General features: G+C 36.8%; 2 protein-coding genes across 3 annotated transcripts; one reads left to right on the top strand and one right to left on the bottom strand.

The window, feature by feature from the left end:
• Positions 1–28: 28 nt before the first annotated feature.
• LOC133867856 (protein PTST homolog 2, chloroplastic) lies at positions 29–5,445 on the bottom strand. Of its 2 annotated transcripts, XR_009900220.1 has the most exons (9): positions 4,601–5,445; positions 4,027–4,192; positions 3,351–3,546; positions 3,004–3,233; positions 2,533–2,678; positions 2,296–2,443; positions 1,611–1,868; positions 451–519; positions 294–360 (listed from the first exon to the last, which is right to left on the bottom strand). XR_009900220.1 is itself a non-coding variant. In XM_062304625.1 (8 exons), the coding sequence occupies exons 1-8, from the start codon at positions 5,224–5,226 to the stop codon at positions 265–267; spliced, it is 1,677 nt and encodes a 558-aa protein (XP_062160609.1). In that variant the 5' UTR covers positions 5,227–5,439; the 3' UTR covers positions 29–264. The 2 variants fall into 2 exon arrangements, 1 of the variants encoding a protein (XP_062160609.1); XM_062304625.1 differs by lacking the exon at positions 1,611–1,868 and having other exon boundaries at positions 29–360; positions 4,601–5,439.
• A 12,082-nt stretch (positions 5,446–17,527) lies between these two features.
• LOC133858616 (protein NRT1/ PTR FAMILY 2.13-like) lies at positions 17,528–21,287 on the top strand. Its single transcript, XM_062294092.1, has 4 exons — positions 17,528–17,744; positions 17,823–18,040; positions 19,159–19,733; positions 20,459–21,287. Exons 1-4 carry the CDS (start codon positions 17,528–17,530, stop codon positions 21,285–21,287), a joined length of 1,839 nt encoding a protein of 612 aa, XP_062150076.1.
• The last annotated feature ends 1,394 nt before the right edge of the window (positions 21,288–22,681 follow it).

Here is a 22,681-nt window from a genome sequence, read left to right as displayed (position 1 = left end):
TTAAATGAATTTAAAAAAATATAAAAAATGATTGAATTACATCACTTCCTATTACATAGATGTGTCTTACATCAGTAAACATTGGCAAAACAACAAACCATTTGAAAAGGAAAAAAGGGGAAAGAAAAAGCATCTAACAGTGTTACATATACAAATCCTCAGAGAAAAGAATCACGAGCCACCCAGTATCTGTTTACAAAGAGGTAAAGAAAGAAAAGAAAAGGCCCAGCTACACAACTACTACAGCATACTTCTCGCGTTGCTTCATGTGATAATTAGTAGATTATTCTCATATCCGTTGTCATAGACGACAGGACGCAAGGGATCAACTCTCCATTCACCATCGACTATAAATTTAATCTGTAAGATAATACGTAGGAAGCTCATCATCTAAAGAGGGGCAGTGCGAATCTAAAACTACAACCACCAAAGGTGATAAATATGACATACCTCGTATCTGCCCGGGTACAACTTCAGGCACAGAGAAAAGACACCCGTACTTGACTCCATCATCTTCCTCTGGAAAAACAGCACCATAATTTACATCTTTTGTCAATGTTAATTATTGTTAAGCATCTCAAAAGCACCATTAAGTTGTCCTTTTATCGTATTCAAAAAAAAAAAAACTTGTCTTTTTATCACTGCAAACAGGAAAAAGGTTGGTAATGCGGAGATGGTTGAAAATCCTGTAAAATGGCAATTGAAATGCATAATCTACGAAAAAATGACGATCTCAGGCAGTCTTTTTAAATGAAGGTGAAGAAATTGAACAATGCCATTCTTTACAACTGAATCCAATAAATTCCTGAACTAATAAACTAAACACAATTTCATAGCAGGAGCAAATATTATTGCAGAAATGTATAAAGTTTCTTCTTGAAAAATGCAGAAAGCGTGCACAATTCATTCACATCTCCGATGCTGAGATTGTAGTGATCACACTAGAAAGATTAATTATGATGAATTATCTATAACTGATCAAAACGTCCTATCCTCAAAAAGAGTCACAACTAGGTGGCAAACCTACTGCAAGAAATCTAGCACTATCATTAGTTGCATCCACAATTTCAAGTGTACGAGATATAAGCTTCAATTCCAGACGAGAAAGGACAACAAAAACTCAGTAAGTTCAAGGCAGTCTCTTGGCAGTAAATTATTAGAACACGCATACACATGATAAATGAAGATTTTGAACGAATGGTGCATATATTTAGATAGTTCTGGACCTTTAAGAGAAATCTGTCCTGTATGACATTAAAATTCGGATATACACGTCTCCATAGATAATATATTCTTGCTCCACTTCGCACTACTGCAGCTTGCAACTTAAAATATGGTCTAGTACTAATGCTCCTCGGTCCATCACTGCTGGAGAAATTTGTTAACGTTCTATTTATGTTCGTAATAACAACACAAATGCAGAACAACATCTCATTGTTCACCAAATTCCAATGAAATATGAGCTTTATTTATTAAAATATGAACAACTATTAAGCAACCCAAGAATGGACCACAGCATTTCAATACCTTACATCTTTTGCAGATGCTTAACCAATTAATTTAAGTTCAACAAACCCTTATCCCAAATAATTTGATCTGGTTCTACAGACCAATTTTGTCCATCATTCCTGCTCCGTTGAATTTCACCAAATCATATGCCATTTCCTCTCTCGAACCATAAATTTGCTGCCCCTGCAAGGCCTTCAACTTCAACCAAGTCTCTTCTCCACTCTAGGCCAGTGATTTTAGTGTAGAGGACTGAACCAATGCCAGCCAACTTTGTGTTTTTGGGGTAAATGACACTTTTCCCACAAAAATTACCACCCATATGGAACTTAGCTCATAAACTTCTCAATGCAACTTTGATCCTATTTTGAAGTTTTAGCATCAGTTTAGGCCCTCCATCTAAATCAACCCGAGTTGAAATGGAAAAATATGTGAAATAACTAAATTGCCTCTTTATGTTTAAAAATAAAAAATAAAATCCCTTTTCACGTTAAGTACAATTTAGTCTTTTTGCACATTTTTTTTGTCCAACTTAATAACTGATTTCGATAAGGGGGGCAAACTTTTTTTTTTTGATAAGTAATAACTATTGTAATTACTCTTTAGCTAAAACTTATATATACGAGGAACTACGATGAAAGCAATATGACATCTCAAGATAGCCAGCAAACAAAATAGAAGCACTGAATTACAATGCAGATGGTAATTGCCAAACAAAATTTTGGTAGTAAGAAGAAAATCCATTAATTTTAATTCCGACTAATAGATCAATGCGAGATGAGATCAAACCTGGGTAGCCCAACCATCGAATGAACCAGTTAAGAGCACCTCGGAGGCTGAATTGGGCCAAACTATCCAAGTAGTACGAAGAAGCCGTAAAGCTCTACGAGCATCATCAATTCTCTTCTGTTTCTCCTCCACCATCTTCTGGGCATCACTGCAAAAAGAATATAAGATTGTGACATTGACAATAGTAGAGCAACTTAGAAATATACATGTTGGTAAATGACCAGAAATTGTGCATACATTATTGTCAGGGCCATCTTTCCCTCTAATACTGTTAACTTTGCACGTATTGACCGTAATCTGTCCTGAGCATTCATGATCTCATTTTCCTGGAACTCCCAAGCATCAGAAAGCTTCCGCAACTCCTCGGATGAGCTTTCATGATCCTGGTGAAGAATACAAATCAGAATTTAGAAGATGATCTAAAATTCCCCATGTTGAAATTACAGTCACAGTATGAGAATCCTTTCTAGAGAAAGCGAATGCATAGCTGAATCTTCTCAAACTGAGAAAATAAGAATAGCTTGGAAGTTTAAAACTTTATCTCTTTCTTGCAAGAAACAAAAATTCATACACAGCAAGAACACCTAAAAGTTCCATCTATCCAACATGATAAATCATTATAAACAGAATCAACATAATAAATTTCCAACATTGAAATTTAACGACCATTTGGAGGATTGGTCATAATGCAACATTGTTACCACTCACCTTCTGTGACATAACTTCATCAGCATTCAACCTCAAGATGCGAAGTACAGAGGAAAGTTCTGACTCCAGGTGCTGAAGGCGACTTCGTATTTCATTGTGGTTATGGCAAGGGCTCAATTCTTTCCTTGTGTTTGAAGGTTCACTAGAAACCTCTATTATTTCAAGTATCTTGTCTCCTGAACCATCCATTGGACCCCCCGTTCTAGTTCCAATGGAAGCAATTTCAGCAGCTGTACATTGTTAACACAAATCGATCAGTTAATATAGCCTGTGGAACTGTGAAGCCACCTGAAATTTATGACAAGGATTTTTTTTCAAAAAAAAATAATAATAAATAAATAAATAACCTTCAAAATTGGCATCAGAAAAGCCTGCCCTCTGAATGCTCCAACTTCTCCACGTGTCTGGCTTCCTTGAGTTTCTTAAACCATCAACGTCTAAGAAAGATCTGTTCTGGCCAAGCTTGCCCCCAAAATCATTGTAATTGTAATTACTAGAACCTAAAGAAGCCAGTTTACTGCTTCTCTCCAGTCCAGCGACTGTCTTTTACAATGTAACAAACACCACACATTTCATTTAGACATTTCAACTTCTCAGAAAAAAAAAAAAAAAAAAAAAAAAAAAAAAAAAAAGAAGAAGAAGAAGAAGAAAAGAAAAGGAGGAGGAGAAAATTTCTACAAGCAAAGGAAATGAATCAAGTATCAACCTATTATCACGAAAATATCTCTAAATGAAAGAAGCCATGAACCAAAGTTCTTACCAAAAAGTTATTCATCTTTTTCCAGGGCACAAGCTCAATAATGCATCTTTGAAAAATACCACTATATTGTGGTTACATACACTTTTTCTTATGCTTTGGAACCATGTTATGTGAAGGTATCTAAAGAATACAAAACTCAAAATGTACTAAACCACGGAGCAAATTGGAAACTCAGAGAAATACAAGCAGTGCACCATTTTTCAACTAAATATCACACCTAGAGAAAACACCAGTGGTACTTAAAACTTACAAAACTGACATACCGTATCTAGCAAGGTTCCAGGTTGCCAGTCATCTTTACCACGATTAATTGGAAACTGAGCGCCATTTCCTTTCTCTTTCAATCCAACCCCAAAAGTCAAGTTTCTTTGTTTCTCTAATCGATTCAATATACCCTCAATCCCAGACTCATCCTCTGTTGCCGTTTCCCTATGAAAATATCATGAGTCAAATCACCCTCCCAAGAAAGGCATGATTTCTGTGGTTGCTAAAAATCCAAGGGGTTGATAAAAACCCAAAGATCTGGAATCTTATAACAGGTTGTGATTAACATGACTGCTCTAAGATTCCAAAGACTCTTTCTTTTTCATATGGTTAGTCACAAATAAAGCAAAGCATGAGTGAACATATCATAATGCAAAATAGGGGTAGAAGGAACGTCATTCAAGCATAAAGAATCAGCATTTGCAACAGCTTGTTCAGGCAGTCTAAAAGTTGAAAAAAATTAGCCAAGAATGCATAATCCGAGCTTAGTTACTAAAGACAACCCATTAAAGAGTAAAGCCTTTCTTCATTGTACATAATATTTGCAAATAAAAGATCGAAAAGAAGCCTCACAGTGGTCTACCAGACGACGAGGCTGACTGAGAAGAATTTCCTGAAAAACAAGAAACCGTCCCAGGGCTCCGAATTCCATTGCCCAGCGAATCAAAAACACTACAAAATTCGTTGTTGTCTACTGAAGAAGAATCCAAAACCCTAGTAGCAACATTCTCTTGGACCTTCTCTTCTTCCTCCTCCTCGTCACTCAAATCCCAGCCCAGCGAGAGCCAGCCACCTCTGTTCCTAATAGCCTCCACCAAGTCCATCCTCCCAGCTTCAATCAGATCTTTCTTGCTGGGAAACGCTGCTGGGTTCCTCGATTCCTTCATGAACTCCAAAATATCCGCCTCCAAATCAAAATCCCCCTCGCTATCCCAGTTCGAACACCTCCTCACAAACCCAGAACAACTCCCAGGTCCACCACCACCGCACAAAACCTTGGAAAACCGTAACTCAGAACCGCAGCTCTCCATCGCCGCGACAAAACCCAAAGGCACAAACAGTTGCTGTATTCTTTTCGTTCTTCTTCTTCTTCTCGAATCAGTGACGAATAGAATGGAGGGGAGGGCGTGAGCGCGAGGGCTCAAACGTGGGAGCGAGCAGGGCAAGACGAGGGTTGAAGAGGTAGTGAGGTAGAGCATGGCTCAGGCATTTCGTCGAACACGTCGGGGGTCTCCGGGTCTGAAATCGAAGACAGGATTGGGAATAAGGAGGCGCGAGAAGCGAGAAAAGGCAGAGAGAGGTGGCCAAGCAACGAACAATACCACTGGGAAACGTCACGCGCATTCAATTGAGTAGCTTAGATTACCGTCTTTGTGTTTTTTTATTACTATTTTTAGGGTATTTGGGCGCGGAAAGCGAGTGAAAGCCACTAAATTAAATGCCTTTTTCTTGGATTTTTGCTTTGTCTGTCATTTTACGGGTTTCGCATCCGTCCTACGTTTTGGTTTTTTTATTATTATGTTTTTAAGGTCGTTTTCGGCTATTTCCCGAATTAAAGGAGGCCAAAAATAAAAGGGATTATGTTCGGCTAGTGCTCGTTTTTATTATCCACAGAATTACAGAAAGGTGTAGATGTTGGATTTGTATGGCCCGTTGACAACATGGGAATTAATTTAATATGAGAATACTGAATTTATTTATTAATGCTCTCTCAGCTTGTTTTGCTGTAAAATATTTTTTGAAAAATAGTTTCAGTATTTTTCAGTATTTGGTGGAGGCGAAAATAATAGTCAACGGAAATCATTTTTAATTTGACCGTAAAAGCTTTTTTAATTTTTGGAAAAACCGTAAATCATTTTTCGAATTTAAACTCATCATTTTTGTATGCATGTTTGTGGGAATTCGCAATTACCAGGTATTTGAGTTTGTTGGTAGCTCAAATCTATTGCGGAAGTTCCAAATTTTGGTATCCGATTACTAAGATCTGACAGCACTTGCCAGATTTCGGCCAGTACTACCGGAGTCCTACCAAAATCTAGCTAAACCGGTTGGAATCTGGCCAAATCAACCAGATTCCGACCATACAACAGGAGTCCAACCGTATTAGGCCAGATTTCAACGAATTTGGCCAGAATCCAACAATAGCGACTGGACGTTGCCAGATTCGGTTTTTTGCCGTTGATGATTTTTTCGTGCAAGCTAAACGCTGAAAAATATTTTCGAAAAAAAATATATTTTTTTGAAAAATGATTTCGTCGAAAATATTTTACGACGTAAAATAATGAAACAAACGGAGCATAAATTGAAAATTAGTCAAGTGAGGAGAAAATATAAAAATGAAAAAACCTAACCAAATTTTTTCTTTTTAAAGGAAAACACTTAATTTTTTAGCTTATTTTATTTTATTTTATTTTTATCTTAAAAATTATTTTCAATAAGAGTTGCTCTCGAATTTTCGAAAATGAAAAAAAAAAAAAAAAATCCCAATGAATGTTTAAGAGGGAAAAAAAGTTATTTATAAGGAGAATATTAGTATCATTTATTAAATTCATCAGTTAGTTTTATCCTTCTTTGTAAAGAATAAAAAAACATTACTCATAAGAATAATATATAGCGTCAATTTTTTCTGTTGATGATTGTAATCTAACCAAAAAAAAAAAAAAAAAAAAACATAATTTGAATATGATTGATATAAATTATAAAGTATAGTGTATAATAAAAGAAGTTGGAATTATTGAGGCGGCTCAACGTACACAACACAAGGATAGGAGAAAGTTTCCAAGATCCAACCATAATTTGATAGGAGAAAGTTTCCAAGTTCCAACCATATGGATATGCCGTGTTTGGATCAAATCGAATCTTACACGGATTATGCTATGAAATGACTCCATTTCTGCCACGGGAAGGCAAAGCTCACTTTATTGCCTTCTCAAATTCTTGCTTTTACATCATTTTGATAGAAATAGGATATTTCAAGTGCATTTTGGGCTCCCCCTTCTCAAACCGAAAGGGAGGGATCTTTTTCCCTTTAGCTAGCTAGAGACCACTCGGTCTCTTCCATCTCAAATCCTCTCTTTCTCTCCCACTTTCTTCACTTCCCTCTATGATTATTAGCACACACATGATATGTCTCTCTACTCCAAACATAGATACAGTGGCGGATTTGTTAAGGGCCAGCAGGGTCCATGGCCCTGCTGGAAAAAAGGAAAAAAAAAAATTAGTAATTTTTTTCTTCAGATTTTTCTAATGTCTTGCAGTCTTGGCCCCACCACTTTAAGTCATGAAGTCAATCAGACGACTCAACTTACGTTAGAACTTGAGAAAAAAAAAAAAAAAAAAAAAAAAATCTCCAGACCATACTCCTATATGCTCAGCCCCCTCAGCCTACTACTGTAACTAGTTACTAGTGTCATTGCAACTTATCAAGTGTCAGGGGCTCAGGAACTTCACATCATGATTCATGACAACATTACATGGGAAATGGAAGAAAAAATAAAAATCAAACTTCTTAAAGACTCGATCGTCAATCGTGTGGTGGAAGGAAGTGGAACTGTAGAAGGCAAGAAGACTGAGAAGTGCTCTGTGCTTGGGAAAATGAAACGAACTAACGGAGAAGAGTCTGAAGAGATAGTCTTAAATCTTTGACTATTTCACTCTTTGTTACTTTATATAGAGAAATGATCCCTACACTCATTTCTCACAACACTCACACAACAAGCTGACGTGGTTTGTAATATTTTATTATTTTTTCTTTCTTTCTTCATGCGGCTAGAAAACCGGTTGGAGGGAAAAATCAAATTTCATTTGATCCTCCAACACTGCCCCCCCCCTCTCTCTGAAATTTCTCTGCCGTACAGATCTCCTCTCCGATCAGTGACGTCGCCGGCTTCTCTCTCGGCGGTCGCCCTTCTCCGTCGTCCGGCTTCTCTCTCGGCGGTCGCCCTTCTCTCTCTCTCTCTCTCTCTCTCTCTCTCTCTCTGGCATATTTCCGCTCTCTCCGGCAGATTCGGCTGTCTCTTCGCCGGCTTCTCTCTCAGCGGTCGGCCTCCTCTGTCGTCCGACGTCCCTCTCTGGCATATTTGGCATCCGGATCTGTCTCCAGCCGGCGACGCTAATACAAACAGGTTTGTCTCTCTCTCTCTCTCTGGTTGGGTCTGTTGCTACAATATAAAAGGGTTGATTTTTTTTTTTTGGCTGCTTCACAGACAGTGGAATTTTTTTCCTCTCTCTCTCAGGCAAATCTCCTCTCCGGCAGATTTCGTCTCAGTCCGGCTCTGCGTCATCCGTAGCTCACTCGCCGGAAGTCCCCGTCCCTCTCGGCGGTCGGCCTACTCCGTCGTCCGGCGGCCACTCTCCGGCTAAAAAAAATAGGTTCTCTCTCTCTCTCTCTCTCTCTCTCTCTCTCTCTCTCTCTCTCTCTCTCTCTCTCTCTCTCTCTCTCTCTCTCTCTGTGGCCGGATCTGTTGCTACAAAAAAAGGGGGGCAATTTTGGCTGCTTCACACAATGGACGCAGCCAATGCCTGATTTTTTTATTTTTTTTATTTTTTGGTTTTTGTTTTTGTTTTTTGTTTTTTTGTTTTTTTTTATTTTAAATTTCTAATTTTCAAGGAAGAAATTGTTTACATTGGTGGATTGCTACAAAGTTGGGGATGAGTACTCTATATATTGTTGTAGGAGTAGATATTTGTATGCATATGACTTTTCTAAAGGGTCAGTGAAGATTATGGGGAGAAATCTTGGGATTGTTCATTCCTAGAATCAATAGACCTTTGATTTGGCAGTCACTGGTTTTGTGTAGCTTGTGATTCATTTTGTTGTGGATTACTTTGTTTAGTTGGTTAGCTTGTTGTTGTTGTTCTTTTGGTTCCTGTACTTAAGCTATTTTTAGATTAATGAAGAGATTGTTGATTATTGTTGAACCCAAACAGTGGAGGCTGTCCCCCTCGAGGAAGCCCTCTTCTCATTTTGTTTCCCCTGTTTCTTTCCAATTTAGCAGAGGCGTTACAAAGGAGGATTTTGCATTAGCTTTTGGTATGGGAATATTTTGGCTTGGATTAACTTGCTCTTTTCTTATTTATTTACTTTCTTGGGCATGATGGGGTGAAGGGGTTTTGCCAGTATGGAGATTCTTGCAGATATTTTCATCCGAAGAACAACTTACCAAATGTGAATGCTCAAGGTATATCAGGTAAATTTTGTCCCTACTCCATTCTTCTTTCTTTAATTCCTTTCTCTTAGTTTGTTTGGTAAGTCAACTTACTATGACTAGGTTTGTTTGGTAATTCGGTGAAATGTAGAATGGAAACCGATTTGTGTGGGACAATTTAAAGTTGGCTCCAATTGTGTAAAGTGGGTAGATTGGAGGTTTGGTTGTGTTCAATGGTGAAAGCACCGAAGTTAAGGGTTGATTTGATTGGAAGTTTCAATCGGAGAAGCAGATGATTGGGGAAACTTGAGCTTTGGGTAGTGTTAGGTGGATGATCAATTTTGAATATTTTTCCTCATATATTGCTAGTTTTTTTTTTTCGCTGATATACAATTTTTGGTTTCCTTCAAATTTGGTCCAGGTTCGAGTTTGTCTCCTAAAACGTAAAAACTTTTAGTTTTGGTCTAAAACAAAAAGCAGGATAAAAAGAATCTTGGGGGATGAGACATCAGGAAGAGCCAGATTTTCTTGGTTTAGTTATCTGGTGTATTAATTAGCATTTACTATAATACTGCTTGTGTTCAGTTGTTTATTCGAATCTAATATAATAAAAATTGAATTTGCTTTTGTTATACAGGTAGGTAGTCAAGACATTCGACTATGCCGAAAGTGTAAAATTGCAGTATCGCTCACTCACCAAGGTTTCAGATGACCCATCCTTGAAGCCAATGTCAAGCAAGATGGCACCAAACTGGCTCTAGAATTGCAGCATACCAAATGGAAATGTTGTATAACACATACTTTACCAATATCCCATGCTTGAAATATTTTGTAACTCTATAGAGGAAGAGGGTTCTTGTTTGTACTTGTATTGTTGTATTTCTTACAAGCTAACATCATGATTATTCAAGCCTGTAAATTATGGAAGCTTTGTTCTTTGCCTTGTTTCTTGCTTTTTGCTAATGCTTGGTTATTGACCTGTATTCGCAGAGAAATGCTTTACCAAACGAAAAAAGGAAAGAACTTGGAGATTATGCATGGATGGAATCTGAAGTTGTAGTTTAGTCTGCCACCTGTTGGTGTGCTGCTTGAAACAGTTTTGAGTGTTCAGAACCTTGGTGTGTTTGTTGCTATTTTAGGCTGTTTGGCTTTTAGTCTCTATGTTGTTGGTTGATGGTTAGGCATGTCTGTGTGGCTTGCATTGTTGGGTGAAAAAAATGTAACAAATATTCATGTTTTTCAACAGTGAATCAACGAGATGGGTCAGTGAATAACTAACCACGGGTTTCTTCTATTTCTCGTTGCAACAAACACACACACACACACACACACACACACACACACACACACACACACACACACACACACACACACACACACACATATATGCTCATCCATGAGTGTTTTTCACCACATTTTATACTTCAACAAAGTTTGGCTTTAGTAGGCTGATACCTTAGACGTGCACGCACTTGAAAGACACCAAATTTGTCCATTTAACAATATTGGTTTGACTAATCAAGTACTGATTTTATAGAGCAACTTCCATCATAACTAAAATTCAGAATTTTAATTATTCAACTAATAAGAACGTAAAATATCTGACAATGACCATTTTTAACCTAATAATGTTTCCATCATTTCATTCTAACATCAAGTAGCTAACTTTAGAACCACTATAACCATTGAGATAAATTACAAGGCCCAAAATGATTACGACTACTGCTGTCCAAAACATATTTCTATTACTTTGACCCAGACCCAGCTCCAATCGAAGTCTAGCATATTGTTCCTTGTGTTTTGTTTAAATCAGTTTTTCAAATCTGTCAATATTGGCCATTGTCATCTTCTCAACTTTATCAATATCGGCCCGTCTCCCTTCCTCCATGTCTCTTATATGTTCCTTCAATCTCTTCTCATAATAAGTCATTTGGTTATCAGCCTACTTAAAAAAATCACAATCCCCAGCTTTCTGCGTGAAAACATAACAATAAATGTCATAAATTACTAACGAAAAAATAAATCACAATTAATTAATTTTAAAATTACCTTATACTTTATACAGTCATACTACTTTCTTTCGGGGTTGTCACTAGTCCATAAGTACCTTAGATGTGCATGCACTTCATAGAAATATAATGGAGAGGGTATTGACGCATCACTATTTACCGACATTTTTTCGGGCCTACGCAAAAAAATAATAATAATAATCATGCCAATAGGGTAAACTTTTCAATAGTGCATAAAAAAAATTGTGAATGCTTCATACGACTACTCACTGTTTGCAATCCTTCCATTAAACTTTTAATTTTGGCACTTTACTCCCTAATTTTGGCACAAATTATGAAAGGCAACTATCCATTTATTAGTGTATTCCTATGAGCTACATATAATACAAGCAGGTTGATTGATGAAGATAAAGCTCCACACACGATATGCATCTATTAGGAACATAATATAGAGGACAAAATCCCCAAAAAAGGGAGTCATTATTAAAGTTATTTCTCACAATTTAATTTCATAGACAATTACTTTAATTACCCATATTATTCTAGAGATAATATCTAGGCAGATAAGGAGTTTTTGATAAATCAACTTGTTTAATTATGGAACTTCCTTGAATGGTCTTTTTTTAAACAAAAGAGTTGTTGCTGGTACTGTTAAGCATATTCAATTTCAACAATGTTGTCCCTATTTCTTTAACACACATATATATTAAAAGAGAAATGGGCAAGTTTAAGTCAAGATGAGAATCATAAACTAACCAGAAGAGTCTATATATTAACAAAGGAATCAACTGTAAAAACAAAGGGAAACAACTCTGAAACAGAACACCTTACAACCAGAGATTGTCTCTAGACAAACAGCCAAACATAAATACAAAAGAAACAACTGAGTAGCAAGCATGACTACCTAAAGATTCTTTTCATAGCTACAGAAGGACAAACAAAGCCTTAAAAGAAAGTTTGTTTCCCTCTGACTGGTTCAATGTAAAATAGGTTTCTGAACAAGGTACTATGTTTTAGTGGTTCTCTTATTGTTGTATAGATCTTGGCATCAGTCAAACTTAGATAATAGATGTGAAAAAGATCAGGGATATCTTTGGAGTTGAAACACAATGGTGTTTTGTTTTTTTTTTTTTTTTTTGTTTTTAAGTAGTCGCAAGTTCACTAAAACATGAAACACGGTGGCTTTATGAAACAAAAATATTAAAGAGTGGCATTTATAAAATAAGTTTGTAACCAACTATGAGTAAAGAAATGTTATTCACTTTTGTATAAAGTGTCTCTGCACTACACCAGAGTTAATCTTGGCAGTGCAAGGATGAGTGATGTATGCCAATATACAAGATGATTATCACATTAGTGAATATTCTTCATCTTAGCTGTAAATCTGACAGAAGACCATGTTCTAACTTTTTTTTATATAACATTTCAGCAGAAATAAGAGGGGCAGCAGCAAGTGCACTAAAACACTGACTAATTACATGTTGCAACCAAAACAACATTTGCTCACACCAATTTACGAAAGTGGATATTCCCATGAATGATTCAAAGAAGAACATGACTAGAGGTTGTTGCTAGCATACCAAGAATGATCCCTTGGGCAACTCTATAATAAAAGCTTGTTAATGTTCTGAACCTCTCCTGTCCAGCTGCAACAGACATTACATTTTCCTAAGTCAATCATGATTCATTTAGGTTGTCAAACAATTTCTCAATGAATATTTTGCGACAAAAGTTACAGACACAATCATGAAATGACAAAGAGCATAAGATATGTTCTATCGATGACACCTAGAGTCAGTGCATAATGTATATATTTACCTTCTAACTTCATGATAGAATTAAAAATTGCACAGAGTAGCGTAAAGAGTGAACTGAATGTAAAGGCCAGTTAACTTGTTAAATATTGTAAAACTGCCAAGATCTTTGTTAGAGAGCCTCAGAACTCAAAAATCTACTCCTACAACAATATATAGAGTACTCATCCCCAACTTTGTAGCAATCCACCAATGTAAATAATTTCTTCCTTGAAAATTAGAAATTTAAAATACAAAAACAAAAACAAAAACAAAAACAAAAACAAAAACAAAAACAAAAACAAAAAATAAAAATAAATAATAAAAAAAAAATCAGGCATTGGCTGCGTCCACTGTGTGAAGCAGCCAAAATTGCCCCCCCTTTTTTTGAAGCAACAGATCCGGCCACACACACACACAGAGAGAGAGAGAGAGAGAGAGAGAGAGAGAACCTTTTTTTTTTAGCCGAAGAGTGGACGCCGGATGACGGAGTAGGCCGACCGCCGAGAGGGACGGGGACTTCCGGCGAGTGAGCTACGGACGACGTAGAGCCAGACTGAGACGAAATCTGCCTGAGAGAGAGAGGAAAAAAATTCCACTGTCTGTGAAGCAGCCAAAAAAATAAAAATCAACCCTTTTATATTGTAGCAACAGACTCGGCCACAGAGAGAGAGAGAGAGAGAGAGAGAGAGAGAGAGAGAGAGAGAGAGAGAGAAACCTGTTTGTATTAGCGTCGCCGGCCGGAGACAGATCCGATTGCCAAATCTGTTGGAGAGGGACGCCGGACGACAAAGGAGGCCGACCACCGAGAGAGAAGCTGGCGAAGAGACAACCGAATCTGCTGGAGAGAGCAGAAATATGCCGGAGAGAGAGAGAGAGAGAGAGAGAGAGAGAGAGAGAGAGAGAGAGAGAGAGAGAGAGAGAGAGAGAGAGAGAGAGAGAGAGAGAGAGAGAGAGAGAGAGAGAGAGAGAGAGAGAGAGAGAAAATCTGCCGGAGAGGGACGCCGGACGACGAAGAAGGTTGACCCCCGAGAGAGAAGTCGGCGACGTCGCTGACTAGAGAGGAGATCTGTACGGCAGAGAAATTTCAGAGAGAGGGGGGGGGGGGGGGGGGGGCAGCGTTGGAGGATCAAATGAAATTTGATTTTTCCCTCCAACCGGTTTTCTAGCCTCATGAAGAAAGAAAAAAAAAAAAAAAAAATATTGCAAGCCAAGTCAACTTGTTGTGTGAGTGTTGTGAGAAATGAGTGTAGGGATCATTTCTCCTTTGTATAACCAACTCAATCAAAATAGAAGACTGAAGAAGTGCCATGGAGACTAGAGAGAGGCACTGAGGCAGCGAAAAGTAAGTTTTTTTTTTTTTTTAATATTATTGTTCATAAGTGCCTAATTTTGACTTTTAGAGTTGTAGAATTGTAGTAAATTTTTTCTTGTTTGGTTGTTTAAGTTTTGTTCCTATGAAAATCAATAAAATTGTGTAAATAAATATATCTACTTATAGACAATAGAATTATGGAAATAATTATGTGGAAAATGTAAAAGTCTAAAAGATAATATTATGTATTTTGTATAGCACATCAAGTAAATTTCTTCAAACAAAATGATAAATTGCTAGTGCAAATGATCAATTGATCATTATATCATTTATATTAGATTGCCTAAGCTGAGCAATGCATAGTTGGAAATGTCAAATGTGATTAATGTGTTGAAAACAAAATTTAGCTTTTGTCATTTCAAGTTAGATAAATAGAGCATATTATTCAATCAAATTTTTGCTATGATCCCACTCTACACATGTTTCATTGTAATTCATTTTCTTCTTAAGATTTGGACAGAGCTTCATACCGAGACGGTATTAGGCAGCATTTACATTGGTATTTTTTCTCCATTTTATCTTATTTATGCTATTCCTATAATCCTATGTCTCTTTCATGATTAAAAAAAAAAAAAAAAAAAAAACAGTGATTTTGAGCTTGTTTGGCAAATGGTTGTAATTGTGGAATATTTGTTTGAATAATAGTAAAAAGTGATTGATGTGATATAAAGTATAAAAAAGTTTGGAATTGTTTTATAGAAAAGTGAAAAAGTTTTGTTTTGTAGTATATTTTTTTATTTGGATAATAATAAAAAATTATTGATGTGATATAAAAAGTGAAAAAAATAGAGGGGGAGTGAGAGTTGTTTGCCAAACAAGCTCTCTATGATTGTTTATATTGTTGTTTTATTAACTTTGATTGTCTCTTATAGGGTTGTAATTTAACTTGGAAAATTTAGGTTCATTAAACACTTTATATTTCTGTCTTTTTGTTCTAATGACAACATGTTTTTGTTGCTAATATTTTAATTTTGGTACATATTTATGAACTTTTATAATATATTTTTGTGATACACAGTGTGACAAATTACTCAATTTTTATTTTAAATTATGTTTATTGGCCCCTCTAATCACAATTATCTGGGTCCGCCACTGCATAGATACATTAATTTAAGCATCGGGGTGTCTTTGGTATTCGACTAGGGATCCCTTGACTGTTTTCTTATTATGCAGAAACACCATTCTTAAACTAAAAAATTTCATAAAAGCTGGATGCCTCGAATGTGACAAATATCCCATGCAAAGGCGTCCCCTGAAAGCCCCAACAAGCCCCTCGGTGATAAATACCCCCTTTACACCGTCGAGTTTCCGACCCAAAAAAATGCTCCAACATATATGTTTTATTTTTAACAGGAAAGATAGCACCAAGAAATTCTCTCTTCTTCTTCTTCCATTTTTTTTTTTTTTTTTTTTTTTTTTTTTTTTTTTTTTTTTTTGTAATTTAAAGATGGCACGGAGATTGCTTTCATACTTTCATTTCTTTATTTTTTTGGCCTTTATATATATATATATATTGGAAACGAAGGAAATTTGGTTTTCCAACCAATGCACAAGTAGGCCCATCCGGGCCGTCGGCTTCGTGTGAGCAAACTTGAGGTAGCCCAAGTTAGACATAAATGAAATAGATTTAGTCGGCCCGCTTCTTCTGAAAGAACTCTCATATATCCACTTTGTGGGTGTGCTCTTGGACCCCATGTTGGTTGGGTCCATCTTATATTATATTTTCAGAAATTTATTCCTTGTACCCAAATTTGGCTTAATTCCTTTTGGGGTATTAAGTATTAACCTCCAAAATTTTAATTTTTTTTCTAAATTATATATATTTTTAGATAAAACTGTTAAAAATTAATTTTTTTTACATCCTAAAAGGTCTTTATTTATTTATTTATTTATTTTTTTAATCTTGCCTCCGCCTAAAATTATAGTTCCTTCCCGGCCTATACCAAATAAAGATTGAAATTCATCTTCCTCATAATCAAATGTGGAACCAGGCATGCTTGTGCATATGTCAATCAGTTTTTAAAATTGATGAAGTGAAGATTAATGTTGCTAATTTTGTTACAAATTTAAATTTTGAGAACAAATGAAAGATAGATTTGCAAAGTACAAAATTTGCTCATTTATCTTCTTCCAAATCCAAATATGAAATCTCTCTCTCTCTCTCTCTCTCTCTCTCTCTCTCTCTCTTGCCTTCTTTGGATAGGTAGTGAATTTTAAGTGTTACTTACTATAGGATGAAACAAATTAATTATGGCCATGGATTTCTGACACTTACCATATTATGAGTTAACATTTCCTTTTACCTGGTAAATTTCAAGGTTAAAATTTACCCCTACTCCATTATATAATTTTTTTTTACCATTTGGGTTAATCTCCAAGTACGATTTGCCTCTCAGGCTCGCTTAAATTTAAATTTATATGATGAGCCGGGGGATCTGCATGAGTACTTAACCTTCAACATGCTAAGGATTTGATTATCGAACTAAGGATTGGTATGATTTAGCAGTTTAAAAACGTACTGTTTAAAAAATAAATATTTTTAAAACACAATTAATATAAATATAATTTTTAAAAACATAGTTAACTATTTGGTAAAATTGTGATTCAACCTTTAAATTTATGCGTTTTTTTTTTTTTAAAAAAAATTAATATATTTTCAAACTGCCATTTTTTTTCGAACGAGCAATTTTTGTTTGTAATAAGTTGCCAGAATGGGATTGAGCCCATCCTTTTCATTTTCCATTATTTTTACTTCTCTTATTTTGGTTAGAAAATGATAGAAAATCAGTTAATACAAAGACAAATCCAAACCTAATTAATGTCATTTAACAACTTAGGCTCTTTCAAAAATTAGGGGTTTAGGATTTAGGCTTTCTTATTTCAAGGAGGCCTATCCGCCTATATATAATATGCATTATCTGAAAATAAACTAATGGAACCATTAAAAGAAGATAAAATAAAACGAGAATCCAGTGCAACGAAATGTGAAATTAATTGCATACGTGGTCCAATCGACCGTAGGCCTGATGTGGAAGTGGGACCCGAAACGGAACTATTTGATAGAATGATACTTGCATGAGACACACGTAGACAGGTCTGGCTGGAAGAGTTTGGTGGACATATATATATATAAGAACGCTTCCCCACTAATCTCGATACATGCATCACCGGAAAAAATGGCGGTAGGGAACGAGAGGAAATGGGGAAGCTCCTTCTGGTCGTGCTGCTGTGGAAGACGCAGTCCACGCGTTCGTTCATATTGGTCATCGTCCTCGGAGCCGGCGCGATCTTCACTAGAACAGAAGTTAGTGGAAGAAGACGGAGTACTCCATTTGTCGGAGCTAAGCGCAATCCAAACAAAGCCCGGATGGAAGGCCATGCCCTACATTTTAGGTCTCTCTCTCTCTCTCTCTCTCTCTCTCTCTCTCTCTCTTCACACACATATGTACTGATCAACATTTAGATATGCAGGAAACGAGACGATGGAGAGGTTGGCAACGTATGGGCTGACGGCAAACTTCATGGTGTATCTGATGAGGGAGTTTCAGATGGATCAGGTGGTCGCTGCAAACATTCTCAACATTTGGAGCGCCGCCTCCAATTTTGCGACCATAATTGGTGCCTTTGTTGCTGATAATTATCTTGGCAAATTTCGGACCATTGCTTTGGGATCCTTCGCATCTCTCGCGGTACTTTTTTTTTTTTCACCCTCATTCCACCATTTATTTTATTGGCTGATGGACTAATGCTTGTAACAATGATCCAGCTAACTCTTAGATTAGTTATTGATAAAAAAAATAAAAATAAAAATATTTAAAAATTGATAGAAATTGCCACATTAATCCAAGTGAAATGAAGTGTTGTATTTAGTATTAAATAGTACTCATCTTTCATTAGTCACTCCTAACTTAGGATCTTAATCCCCTAAGTTAGTGGTTCCTATAGAATGAACACGCATATGTGGACCAATTGTACAATAAAGGAAGGCATATTGAGTATGAGTAACGTTGCGTATCACATAAACATTATACAAATATCTTATAAAGCTAATATATATGTAAAGGTTTAATAAGCATCGGATATATATACCATATTTTTATTTCACAATACATGTTAACGTAGTAGCTAGTCTCAACCGACTATTTGATTTTTTTTTTCCACAATGACTAATCTATGGATTGTTGGGGTTATCACGTCAGCATTGTAAAATAATTGTATGAAAAAAAAATGTAGCATACTAGACCTGTCACATAAGCTTTGTAAGATTTTTGCAAAATGTTTGTGTGGAATATTGGATTACTCATTCATATTTCCTTAAATTAAAAAAGAAGAGTGGAAACATGGTGGGTAGAGATCGATGAAGCTAGAGAGAGACAGAGCTAGAGAGAGGCCAATTTTAGAGCCGAAATTGAAGAGTGTGATAGTTCCAATCTAAATAAAATTATAATTGCAAAATATTTTAGAGAGCTATTAGACATCACTCCATTGTACATTCGTAGTTCATATTTTTTACTACTTAATCTTTGAGTTTGCAAATCCGTTGTACGCAGATGTAGGGCGAAATGATTTTTATTATTTTTCAATATTTTATTACGGATATAAACCGATATCAAATATAGTTAATTTTGGCTACTTGTGTGTATATGTTTGATGCTTTACTATTATTAAACAGTGAACGCATCAAAACGTGCCGATCACTACGTTTGTTTTAGGCCAATTCGAAAACAAAGAAAGAAAAAGATTACAAAGGACTGAAGGAGGGCCGTTTACACTTTTGATCCGCCTAATGGACTGTCAAATATTGCAGGGTATGGTGATAATAACATTAATAGCCTGGCTGCCGCAACTGCGCCCTCCGCCATGCATAACTTCACAGCAGCAACAACCGGGCCTCTGTATTGGCTACACCAAAGCCCAACTGGGAGCCTTACTTGTGGGCCTAAGCGGGTTAGCCATTGGCACCGGCGGAATCAGGCCGTGCAGCATTCCCTTTGGCATTGATCAATTTGATGTAACCACTGTTGAAGGAAGAAAAGGAACCAACAGCTTCTACAACTGGTATTACACCACACAAACTGTCATCTTGTTGGTCAACCAAACCCTGGTGGTCTATATCCAAGACTCCGTCAGCTGGTCCCTGGGGTTCGGGATCCCGACAGTGCTGATGTTATGCGCAATTATCTTACTATTTGCGGGAACTAAGATTTACGTGCACGTTAAACCAGAGGGAACCACGTTTTCCGGCATTATGCAGGTGTTTATAGCAGCTTACAAGAAGCGCCGATTTAGGCTTCCGGCTAATGGAGAGGTAGTTGGAATTTTCTACGATCCTCCACCGGAGGAAAGTGTAGCTTCAAAGCTCCCCCTCACCGAAGAGTTAAGGTAACTACTAATGGTACATGCGTAATGAGTAATGTTATTTAATTAGTAGACTATTATATGATTATCACGTATACAATTGACATGACATGATAGTAAAAATCAGTATTTTAATTAATAAGGGCTAGTACAAAAGAAAAATGAAAACTTCACTTACCACCTTTGATCTTTCATCATTTTTGCAATCATACCCATAAAATTTTAAAAGTGTCAATTATGTATATTTATCTCTCAATTTTTTTCAGTTTCATTTATCCGTTAGAATTTTTCATTAAATCTTAACAGAGGGTGTCAAAATTCTTAAAATACCTCTCATTTTAGGCGTTGGATTTAGGATTTAGGCATTAGTCATGATTTAAAGGAATTTGCAAACATACCCGTACATGAATTTTTGAAAGAATATATATATATGTATTAAAAAAAACAAAAAGGTATTTTGAGAATTTTGACATGATTTAACGGAAAGTCCTAAAGGATTTATGGAATTGAAAAAAAAAATGAAAGATAAATATACTAAATTCATACTTTTTAAAGTTTATAAAGGGTATGAATGTAAAAATGGTGAAAGATCAAGAGTGGTAAGTGAAGTTTTTTCAAAGAACAATCGATTGTTAATTTTCATTGCCACGTCATCCCAATTGTATAGCAATTAGCAATAGCATAATAATCTACTAAATCCACTAATAACTCATTTTGGGATTTACTTGCTACTTTACTTCCTTAAATAGGTTCTTGAACAAAGCAGCTTTGATAGAGGACAAGGAAGTGAAACCGGATGGTTCTTGTACAATTCCATGGAAACTTTGCAGCATCCAAAAGGTTGAAGAGGTAAAATGCCCAGTAAAAATTGTCCCAATATGGACATCGTGTGTCATCAGCTTCATCTCCATGTCACAACAAGGAACATTCATCGTATCACAAGCCTTGAAAATGGACCGGAACCTAGGACCCAACTTTCAAATCCCTGCCGGTTCACTGAGTATCATATCACTTGTCACGATTGGCCTATGGCTTCCATTGTATGACCGCATTCTACAACCGGCAATTGCAAAATACTCTGAACGTGAAGAGGGGATGACAACTCTCCAAAGAATAGGGTTTGGGAATGTTTTCTCAATTCTAACAATGGTGGTCGCCGGAGTGGTTGAGCAGCGGAGAAGGGTTTTGGCAACGTCGTATGCTGGGCCGGATGGGGTCGCACCCATGTCTGTCATGTGGTTAGCGCCGCAGGAGATCCTAATGGGCCTTTGTCAGGTATTCAACACAGTTGCACTGATTGAATTTTATAACAAGCAATTTCCTGAAAACATGAGGAGCATAGGCACGTCACTATTCTATCTCACATCTGCCGGGGCAAGCTATCTGAATAGCTTGGTGGTGAATATCGTGCATAATGTAACCGGCAAGGATGGCCGGCCCGACTGGCTGACCAACGATATTAATGTTGGCAGATTGGATTATTTCTACTTCCTCATAGCCGGATTGGCGGCGGTGAATTTGGTCTACTTTTTGTTCTGTGCTCATCAATATCGTTACAAACTTACAAGGCCAGTGTAAAGGTCGAAGCAGACCCTTTCTAGGATTGGAAGATATTGATCAACACCTGAAATTACCTTAGACTAATCTATAAAAGCTAAGAAAAAAGGGCATGCCTTCTGCGTCATTAATGTTGTAACGAGTTGTTTTATATTAATAATTGTTTGAAGTACTTCATCCTCTCAATGGATAATACTTGCGGGGATTAGGCTTAGGTGCTGTAAAAAAACTACAGTATAAGTCCTGTAATTTTTTCAATGGTCAATATTTAACTTCATTTTCTCTCTCTTTCTTATAAAATACTTAAAACTAAATCTTGACAATTGAAAAAACAATATGCTGTAGTTTTTTTTACAGTAACTAAGCCTAACAAAGATACAATGCAATAATTAGCAAGTTTATGAGGCATAGTTATTCATTTCATCCCTAGATTTTCGAGTGTATAGTCGCCTATAATGCAGGCTCATGGAGGGAATAGTTGCATCTTGAAACCACCAGAGAGAGCGGTGCGAGGGCCTCACGCGTTGGTCGGTAGGGCCCACGCACTGGTAGATTGAGAAGCTGGATGGCGGATGGCTCATGGTGGATCAGGGGTGGGGAGGCCAATGGAAAGGCGCGTAAACAATAGAGATGAAAGGATGGTGGTAGATCTAACTTCCAACTTCCCAAAAAATAAATAAAAAGCAAGGCAAAGAGAGGAGGGTGGGCTTAGGTACAAATTAAGGAGGGGTGGGAGAATTGAGATCTCACGTCGCCAGGGGGAGCGGCGCATGGGCCTCACCCTGTTGGAAGGGTTGGATGGAGGGCGGCCTGTAGTGGGTCAAAGGGTTGGGAGGCTAGCGGAGGGGCGCATGCATGGTGGTAAATTGAATGTCCAAGCTCCCACAAAAGAGGGGAAAAAAAAAATCAATGCAGGGGAGAAAGGTGGTTGAAGAAAAATAAGGGGAGAGAGAGGGAAGGAGGGAGGGAGAAGCGGTCTTCTTGAATGGTTATGCTTCGATTTGTAACGCCCTGCTTTTACAAAAAGCGTAAGTGAAAATTTTTCGATTTCCACGTGACATTACTAACTCATCAGAGTTATAAATTAACAATGGAATATAATTTTTCTTTAACAATGACACATCAGAGCTGACTGAATAACTTTAATATAAAAATAATAACCTTTTATTATGATATAATAATTACATTCCAAAATAATACAATATGTGCCACATGCGGCACTTAATAAATACATAACTACTGTTTTCTCCAAATATTGATTATACGCTAAAAGTCTCGTCCTTAAGCTGCTTCCTTTATTCCTGTAGAAACTCGCACGTGATTGTGGTTAACACCACAATCTCATGCTGTGGTTGAGTGAGTCAACGGTCCTCAACCACAGTGATACACTGATTTATTTAACCATATTCAATGCA

This window comes from Alnus glutinosa, chromosome 1 (genome assembly GCF_958979055.1).
Source record: "Alnus glutinosa chromosome 1, dhAlnGlut1.1, whole genome shotgun sequence".
Classification (NCBI taxonomy): Eukaryota; Viridiplantae; Streptophyta; class Magnoliopsida; order Fagales; family Betulaceae; genus Alnus; species Alnus glutinosa.
This window is presented reverse-complemented; position numbering and strand designations above follow the sequence as displayed.

Excerpts from the sequence above, each read along its gene's own strand:
- LOC133858616 (XM_062294092.1), top strand. The coding sequence starts at position 17,528 with ATGGCGGTAGGGAACGAGAGGAAATGGGGAAGCTCCTTCTGGTCGTGC. Across the intron at positions 17,745-17,822 it reads GGCCATGCCCTACATTTTAG|GAAACGAGACGATGGAGAGG; the intron begins GTCTCTCTCTCT and ends TTAGATATGCAG. Across the intron at positions 18,041-19,158 it reads GATCCTTCGCATCTCTCGCG|GGTATGGTGATAATAACATT; the intron begins GTACTTTTTTTT and ends CAAATATTGCAG.
- LOC133867856 (XM_062304625.1), bottom strand. The coding sequence starts at position 5,226 with ATGCTCTACCTCACTACCTCTTCAACCCTCGTCTTGCCCTGCTCGCTC. Across the intron at positions 2,679-3,003 it reads ATGAAGTTATGTCACAGAAG|GATCATGAAAGCTCATCCGA; the intron begins GTGAGTGGTAAC and ends ATTCTTCACCAG. Across the intron at positions 361-450 it reads TGTACCCGGGCAGATACGAG|ATTAAATTTATAGTCGATGG; the intron begins GTATGTCATATT and ends ATTATCTTACAG.